The sequence below is a fragment of the Mustela nigripes genome, chromosome 5 (genome assembly GCF_022355385.1).
Source record: "Mustela nigripes isolate SB6536 chromosome 5, MUSNIG.SB6536, whole genome shotgun sequence".
Taxonomy (NCBI): domain Eukaryota; kingdom Metazoa; phylum Chordata; class Mammalia; order Carnivora; family Mustelidae; genus Mustela; species Mustela nigripes.
In genome coordinates, this window is record NC_081561.1 from 30,495,626 (window position 1) to 30,503,656 (window position 8,031).

The 8,031-nt window shown below is 44.4% G+C and overlaps 1 protein-coding gene across 1 annotated transcript; it reads left to right on the forward strand.

Moving 5' to 3' along the window:
- Positions 1-399: 399 nt before the first annotated feature.
- On the forward strand, positions 400-7,577 carry LOC132018593 (H-2 class II histocompatibility antigen, E-S beta chain-like). Its single transcript, XM_059401530.1, has 6 exons — positions 400-475; positions 1,568-2,008; positions 5,302-5,583; positions 6,285-6,395; positions 6,855-6,878; positions 7,153-7,577. Exons 1-6 carry the CDS (start codon positions 400-402, stop codon positions 7,164-7,166), a joined length of 948 nt encoding a protein of 315 aa, XP_059257513.1. The 3' UTR covers positions 7,167-7,577.
- The last annotated feature ends 454 nt before the right edge of the window (positions 7,578-8,031 follow it).

An 8,031-nucleotide genomic window follows, 5' to 3' on the forward strand; every position in this document is an offset into this window, starting at 1 on the left:
CTTCATTTCTATTTTTTGCTTTAAGCCAAATTTTTCATTATTTCACACAGTCTGTATTAATTTTCAACAACTTGCCTTTTTAAACCTTAAATGGTGGTGACAGCAACAAATATTTTTTAGTATAATGTTTCACATTTCTGCAGTAATTCCACTTTCTAGACCACTGATGATATCGGGAGCTTCCATTTATCTGCCTCACTTTTAACCACAGGGTTATTCTTTAACTCTTTTGCAATTGACAAATGACAAAACTAAATCAATTTAGTAAAATGTTTGATATCCTTTATCCAAGGGAAAATAATCCATGGATTAGGGGAGTAAAGTGATTCAAAAACTGTGGAGCCCTTTTCCCAAGGTATTTGGGCAAGTGTGAGTTTATAGAGCTTTAGAAGAGGGAACATGGAAACCATGCATGATTGGCTAAAAGGTTGGGGGTTTCCTTATAAGGTTACCAGGTCTTATTTTCGGGGGGAAGGTAAGCTAGCTAAACTCAAGTTGGAGAATTGTAACTGGTATATGTTGTTTCCTTGACAGGTGTTTTCTGTAAGTGCAGACTGTAAGTTTAGATTTGGGACATGGGTGGAATGTTGGAGTGACCTCCATTTATGGGTCCTGATAAAGGAATTAGCTTTATTTTCACATTGCAATGACATAAAGACAAAAACACCAAAATATATACATTTATATCATAGATAACTATGTTTACACATATTAAACTACAGAAGGATAAGTAAGAGCTCTGAGACATATTTGACTCCTTAATTCATCAGGTCAGATTTACCAAATGAGTTTTGGCACCAAAAACAAACAAGAAAAAAAACTGATTTTCTGAGCTATCTGGATTGAAAATTCAGAAAAGGGATTGTGATCCTGTAATAGGACCATGGTTTTTCTCTCTTTAAAACTCTTCATGGTTTTCCACTACATTTAGTACAAAATAAAAATCCTACTATCACCCACAGGCTTTAAGGGCCCAGCCCCAAGTGACTTCTCCAATGTAATCTTTTCCCTTCCTTCCTCTCAATATCTGTGCTTCAGTGAACTTTCCTTCTGGTTTCCTAAGGAGGTTCACCATCAATTCTTTCAAGCTTTTGTTCAATTTATTACCTTTACCTGAAACAGGCCCCCCCTTGCTCCCAGACACACACACACACACACACACACACACACACACACACACACCTTCTCGCTCACATCTACTTAATCTTTCATGTCACATCTGGAATGTCACCCTTGAGACCACCTCTCTGGCACTCCAAGGAAACTGAGATCATCCAATTATTCTCGGCTCTAGAACTGCACAGGTCTCCTGTGACATTTCTCACCCCGTACAAAGTCGGCCTGGCTGGGTTTTGTGCGTCACTTTCCCTGCATTTTCAGATCCGGGAGAGGAGGGGACGCTTCTGTTTCCTCCTCTGGATTCGCAGGGGCGGCAGGGGCCTGAGCCTGCTCAGGCTAAACAGAGTGTTCGGGGGGGGGGCGTGTTGAGGGCGGGGGAAAGGGCTGTGGGAGGCGAGGAGAGAGGCCGGTGTCTGTCAGCCGCAGGCGTCCAGGAGGAGGCGGTGAGAGTCAAGTGTCCTCGCTGCTCAGGCTGGGGGTCCGCCGCCGAGCCCGGGACCCAGTGGCCGCCTCTCCCGCCGCCCGCAGAGGGAAGACGGGCGGTGTGTGCTGGTGGTTGGGGGCGCCGGGGGAGCCAGCGAGGGAGCCGCCGTCAGCGTTTTCCGGGAGCCCGCGGGTGACCGGATCGTCTCTGTCCCCACAGCACATTTCCTGTTGCTGGTGAAGTCGGAGTGTCATTATTGCAACGGCACGGAGCGGGTGCGGCTGCGAATAGGTATTTCTACAACCGCGAAGAGTAGGTGGAGGACGTGCGCTTCGACAGCGACGTGGGGGAGTTCGGCCGGTAACCGAGCTGGGGCTGCCCGTCGCTCAGTCCTGGAACAGCCAGAAGGACTTCATGGAGCTGAAGAGGTCCAAGGTGCACACCGTGTGCAGACACAACTACGGGGTGGGTGCGAGCTTCCTGGTGCAGCGGCGGGGTGAGCGCGGCAGGGGCGGGGAGCCAGGGAAGGAGTGAGAGACAGAAAGAGACTCGGTCCAGGAGGAACACGCAGGATCTTGAGCCAGTCCAGGGCAGGAGGGTCCCTCTGAGAGCTCATTTCAGGAAGAGTGTGGTTGTGTCCGGGTGCGGCTGTGGGGAATGCGTGGTTGTGATTGTGTGGATGTGTCTGTGTGTGACTGCTGGGACACTGTGATGTGTCTGTGTGTGACTGTGGGAAGAGTGGGAGGGGTGCGCTGTGAGTGAGGAGGACGGAAATGAGTGCGCGGTGGGCTGTGGGCCTGGATGTGGGGGATGGGTCGGGAGAGTGGACGTGGGGGGAGGACACAGTGTGTGAGGGTTCCTTTTTCCTTACATCATGGCCAGCATTTGTAATTTCTTCTCTTTTTGATTTTAGCCTTTCTGGATGCTATGGGGTGATATGTCATTGTGGTTTTGATTTGCATTTCTTTGATGATCAGTTATGTTGAGCATCTGTTCATTTATCTGTTGGCCATCTGTAAGTGTTCCTTGGGAAAATGTCTATTCAGGTCCTCTGCCCATTTTTTAATCAGATTTTGTAAAGATGTTTTTATTTTTAAGTAATCTCTACACCCAACATAGGGCTCAAACTCAACCTCAAGATCAAGATTTGCATGCCCTACTGACTGAGCCAGCCAGGTGCCCCAGTCTGGTGTGTGTGTGTGTGTGTGTAGTTGTTTAAGTTCTTTATATATTCTGGATATTAACCCCTTACAGCATATATAATTTGCAAATATCTTCTTTTGTTCAGTAGGTTGCTTTTGTTCTGTTGATGATTTCTGTCACTGTACAAAAGGTTTTTATTTTGATGTCCCAACAGTTTGTTTTGTTTTTGTTTCCCTTGCCTTAGAAGACATATCTAGAAAAATGTTACTATGGCTAGTATCTGAAAATTTATTGCCTGTTCTCTTCTAGGATTTCTTTTAAAGATTTTATTTATTGGACACAGAGAAAGAGGGAGAGAGCAAGCCCAAGCAGGGGGAGTGGCAGGCAGGGGAGAAACAGGCTCCCCTCTGAACAAGGAGCCCCATATGGGGCTGAATCCCAGGACCCTGGGATCATGACCTGAACCAAAAGCAACCCCTTAACTGACTGAGTCACCCAGATGCCCCTTTTCTAGGATTTTTATGGTATATGTCCCTTCTTAATTCTGAAAACCCTGAAGTAAGTGTACTGTGTGCAAAACCATTTCACTGAGAAAAAATATAAAAGACAAATTTGGGGGGGCTGGGAGAAACTTTGAGTCACATCTTCCCTCTAAGGCTTCTCTTAGGTAAATTTATGGGTACTTTTTTTCCTTAGAGACAGTGTTTTCACACAGTTGAATTTATTTTAAAACTACCTTTTAAATTCTAATTTTTCTTCTTATCATTAACATACTGAGGTTTCTCTTTTTATGCTAATATCATGTAAGTAGCTAATACTATTACTTTGTACAATTAAAACAATTTATCTCACATCCCTTTGTTAGATTTTTTTTTCAAAGTTGACACTAAGTTGGAAATTTCTTTTTTTTTATTTGAGATTCTTCTAATTTTTTCACATACTTAAATGCCAATTGTAATTACTGCTCTAAGTATTATCTATTATCCATTATCTCTGAGATCCCAGTTTTTTTCAGTGACTTTATGTGTTCCCTATGTAGTAGAATTCTTTTTTTTTAAATAACATTTTTTTAAAGATTTCTTATTTATTCATTTATCTGAGAGAAAGAGAGATCATAAGCAGGCAGAGAGGCAAGCAGAGAGAGAGGAGGAGAGCAGGCTCTCCACTGAGCAGAGAGCCCGATGCGGGACTTGATCCCAAGACCCTGAGATCATGACCTGAGCCGAAGGCAGAGGCTTAACCCACTGAGCCACCCATAGCGGCGCCCCGCTATGTAGTAGAATTCTTAACACTTAGCTGAAATTTGATTCAGCATTTCCTCCAGTTTCTGGTATATATATGATTCTGTTTTATTTTCCATTTGAGAATTTATACATTTCTACTTACTGAGATATACTGTAAAATTGTTGGCCAAGATTCACCACCAATCTTAAATCTGCTATTTTGTGGTAAGTTGTCCATTTCAGGGCACCGCGGTGGCTCAGTGAGTTAAAGCCTCTGCCTTCCGCTCAGGTCATGATCCCAGGGTCCTGGGATTGAGCCCCACATCGGCTCTCTGCCTGGCGGGGAGCCTGCTTCCTCCTCTCTCTCTGCCTACTTGTGATCTCTGCCTGTCAAATAAATAAATAAAATCTTTAAAAAAAAAAGTTGTCCATTTCTTTAAAATGGTACTTTAAATACCAATTGTATTAATTTAATATTAAATACCAATTTAAATACCAATTGTATTAATTGAGGGCCTGGTAGTATCAGAGGTAGTCTCAAATATTAAACACAATATTAATGAATCCCAGATGCTTCAAATATCAGTTTAGAAAAAGAGAAAACTATAAAATGATAACAATTCCAATAAGGACAGAGAATGATTAGTTGAGTATAAGGATAAGAACTTTCTAATGAATGACTTTCCTTCTTTCCCTCTGTAACTCAGAGATATATAAAACCACCTCTGTCTAATCCTGCAATCCAGGGCAGAACCATTTCTGTGATTTTCAAAGGTGTGAATGCACCAACATTCCCACAAACAACTGCTGCTCCCCAATTTCTTCATAATGCTTTGAGTCATATTTTCTCTCATAGGTAACAAAAACAATAAATAGTTAACAAATCGTGAAGGCTCAGTTCCAGCCAATGTTTTACATATTGTGGACCCAATGAACCTCATAAAAGTTCAAGGGGTAGTTAGTATTATTCCCTCCCTTTGTAGGTGAGACAACTAAGGCACAGAAGAATTTGAAAACTCTCCCAGGTTCAACCAGTAAGAGTCAGAGCTTGGATTTAAACCCAGGCAGCCTAGCTCCAGAAGTGACACTTTCAGTTCATATCTCTTATGTTAGGCAAAGATTTGTAAACACTTCAACAAGTGAATAAGTATTGTACACTATGAAAAAGAAAAGACCACAAGTTTCTCCAATATCTCTCAAATCTAATGGACCCTTACGGTCAGAATTAAATTCAAGACTCGTGATACTGGCTCTTATTGGGCCACATGGCCAGCTTTGGGGAAAGCATGCTTGAGACTCAGCCCGGGAACAGCGACCAGAGGCAGCCAGGCAGCCAACCAGGGAGACTGAGTCTGTCTTCCTCACTGAGTCCCTCTACCTCTTCTCTTCTAGTGGAGCCTATAGTGACTGTGTATCCTGGGATGACCCAGTCCCTGAAGCACCACAACCTCCTGATCAGCTCTGTGAATGGTTTCTATCCAGGCCACATTGAAGTCAGGTGGTTCTGGAATGGCCAGGAAGAGGAGTCTGGAGTCGTGTCCACAGGCCCGATCCATAATGGAGACTGGACCTTCCAGACCCTGGTGATGCTGGAGACAGTTCCTCAGAGTGGAGAGGTCTACACCTGCCAAGTGGAGCACCCCAGTTTGATGAGTCCTGTAACCGTGGAATGGAGTGAGAAGCTTTCTGATCTCCTAAGTTCCTCACCCACTAGGGAGGGGACTTTGTTTTTCCTGAGTGTCAAGGTTCTCCCTCCTTACACCATGTTTTCATTTGCTCCATGATCTCTTCTCTTCAGCACAGATCCCTGGGGGTAGCATGGTAATTGTTTCTCAAAGCCTAACTCCCAGGGAGGGGATTATGCCTTGCAGGCAAAAAGAGGTCATCCCCTGTTTTGATCCCTCCACGATATCACAGGTCATGGTTTCCCTTGACCTTGGGCACCAGTCCCCTGCCTCTGGCTGAGCTTCTGCTTCTGGTACTGTTGGCTTTGACTTGTTCATTGTGATCTCCAAAGAGGTAGGTAATCTACAGTGGAGGGACCTTCCTGACATGAGGGAAATCCAATTTCAGCTGGGCTTTCTGTTAGCTCTGTCACTCTGGAGAAGCTACTCAAACCTCATGGAGTCGTAGGCTCCTCATCCATCCGATGTTGAAGTAGTGGGTTTATCAGAGCTGTGATATTTAAATGAGCTCATTGCCTGAATCTTGTACATATTCAGTGTGATTTTTAAATCTCTTTTATGGTAATGTCCAATTATTTTAGTTCTTTCAGGGCAGACTTCTTCCCCCATTCTCAAAGTTCTGAATCCCCGTGTCTCCATAAAAGAAGTTGGATTTCGAATAAAAATCACTAAAACAGCATCTTCTCTTAGGGACACAGTCTGACTCTGCACAGAGCAAGCTGCTGAGTGGAACTGGAGGCTTTGTTCTGGGTCTGCTCTTCCTCGTGGTGGGGCTGTTCATCTATTTCAGGAATCAGAAGGGTAAGGCACCTGTTGGTGAGTCTCCACCGGACATTTCTAGAGGAAGAAACATGGCTTTGTTTAAGTTAGTTCTCCTGTCAGTGTATAAAACCTATCCTAACCTGGTCAACCTCAGATTTCCCAGAAATCCAGAAATCAACACTCCATGGTTACTGTGTTGAAGTATAATATGCTGTGGCCTGTGGAGATAAGAAAAACATTAACAGACATGGAGATCGTGGGTAGAAAACCTGGGACAAATGCAGGAAGCGTCACTAGTGAAATCACACTGGATTTGTGTGACAGAAACTTCCTGGGTCACACCTCCCACTTCCTGGTCTCCTCTCCACCATGGCATCATGCAGTGCGGGTTGTGGTGTTAGAGAAATCTAAAGCGGGGCTCTGGAGCTGGGGACATTGTATCTGGGGACATAGTTGCCTCTATACTTTTAAGTATATATGTTCCCCCTCTCTTTTCAGGCCACTCTGGACTTCAGCCAACAGGTAATGCTCTTTAATCCTCTTTTAGAGGTAGACTTGGTCTCCTAGAACCAATAGTAGAGACAAGCCAGGAGACAGAAATAATGGGAAGCAGTTGGCAGTAAAGCTCCTTTTCTCCACTTAATAAATGGTCTGCACTCAAAAGTAGCACAGGCTCAGGGAGACCTGAGAATACATTCTTCTTCTTGCTGCAGGGCTTTAACTCAAGGCCCTGGGAGAGGGAAGAGGCTGCTTGGAGAGGTGGGTCTGGAAACAACACTCTGCTCTGTCTCTGCAGGTCTCCTGAGCTGACGTGGAGATGGTGACACTCCAGGAAGAACCTTCCTTCCCACCTTCTTCTCAGAATGAAAGGCTTCCCGTTCTCAGTCCTCCACAAATACAGTGCCTTCTTAGGATCTGATTGGCCCAGCTTCAGTGACCCTGCAGCACCTGTCCTCCCTAAGGCTCCCTCTGCTCTCTCCTTGACCTGGAAGCCCCAGTGTAACTGCAGGAACTCATCTTTGTTCTCTCCTGGTCCCCTTCTGTGTGGCCCTTCCTGCCTCCCTTGCATGGGAACTCACCTTCTGCTCACGTGTCTTCATAAGCTTTTCTCAAATAAACAAGGGGTGATAATCATGTACCTCACATATTTCAAGAAAAGAAGTGTTTAAAAAAAGAGACAAAGGGAGGATTCCATCACATTACAATCACAATTTTCATTTATATTTCTGAATTTTAGTTACCTATGAATCTGAAGATTTCCTTGCTTCCTGACCTGTTTTTTTTTTGGTGGGGGGTGTCCTTCTGCATTCTGTAATTCAGCATGCTTTTCTGAAGTGAATTAAGCCCTCGATGACCCATATCATGACGGTGTTCTATGTCTCCATGTTCTCAAACCCAAACACACAAGTTCCTTCACACCATGAGATGTGGACAACAAATATAAGAGGACAACAAATATAAGAAATGCAGGTTCCGGGAGGAGTCAAGATGGCGGAGAAGTAGCAAGCTGAGACTGCTTCAGCTAGCCGGAGATCAGCTAGATAGCTTATCTAAAGATTGCAAACACCTGAAAATCCATCGGCAGATCGAAGACAAGAAGAACAGCAATTCTGGAAACAGAAAAACAACCACTTCTCCGCCGGTCCTACCTTTCAGAAAGTGGTTGTTTTTCTGT